The 670-nt window shown below is 37.5% G+C and overlaps 1 protein-coding gene across 28 annotated transcripts in view; it reads right to left on the reverse strand.

Annotated features, from left to right (window-relative positions):
* Positions 1–670, reverse strand: part of LOC119593731 (myoneurin-like) — a 102,537-nt gene that overhangs the window by 71,974 nt on the left and 29,893 nt on the right. Inside the window, exon 6 of one of the 28 annotated variants that reach the window (XM_037942714.1) lies at positions 1–617. The exons of the other annotated variants lie outside the window; for them this stretch is intronic. Coding sequence (XP_037798642.1) covers positions 267–617 — 351 coding nt within the window. The 3' untranslated portion in view covers positions 1–266. The remainder of the gene's footprint in view (positions 618–670) is intronic. 28 annotated transcript variants of the gene reach the window in all.

Raw genomic sequence — 670 nt, forward strand, 5'->3', positions numbered from 1 at the left:
TATATTTCAAATCAACCAGTAAATCTATTATAAATCATGATAATGATCAAAATTGCAGGAGATATGTTTTACTTTCAGTTAGGTAGGCAAATATTCTCATGATACTGCTGAATCTTCCTCTTTCATAATCATAAAATAATAATTTCTCATCTGTTCACCTACATTGTAAGAAAACTTTGTTTACTTAAGAAACAGGCAAGTGTCTTGATAAGTACATGTAATAATGTCTTTCACACAAAGAAAATATCTTTAGCAAATAAAATCATTCAAGATTTCCCAAAATTTTTTGCAGTATGGTTAGTTAAAATATGAACATCCAAACTCCCTTTGTTTGCAGAACGATAAGGGCACTGGGAACAAACATATGGCTTTTCTCCAGTATGTTTACGGATATGTGTCTTCAGATTTGTTCTTTGATTGGCACGATAGGGGCAGTGAGGGCATGAAAAGGGTTTCTCCCCTGTATGGACACGCATGTGGTTTATGAGATTGGTTGTGACAGAAGTACTGTAGGGACAGTAGGAACATTGATGAATCTTGCCCGAAGTGGTGTGGACCTTCCTGGACACTGCAGCTCCTCTTTCTCCAGTCCACTGACAGTCACTCTCCAGCCCCACCTGTTGGGGACGCCCATCTTACTCATTCTCATAATCAAGAATTCAATAAATGG

The sequence above is a fragment of the Penaeus monodon genome, chromosome 32 (genome assembly GCF_015228065.2).
Source record: "Penaeus monodon isolate SGIC_2016 chromosome 32, NSTDA_Pmon_1, whole genome shotgun sequence".
In the NCBI taxonomy this organism is placed as follows: Eukaryota; Metazoa; Arthropoda; class Malacostraca; order Decapoda; family Penaeidae; genus Penaeus; species Penaeus monodon.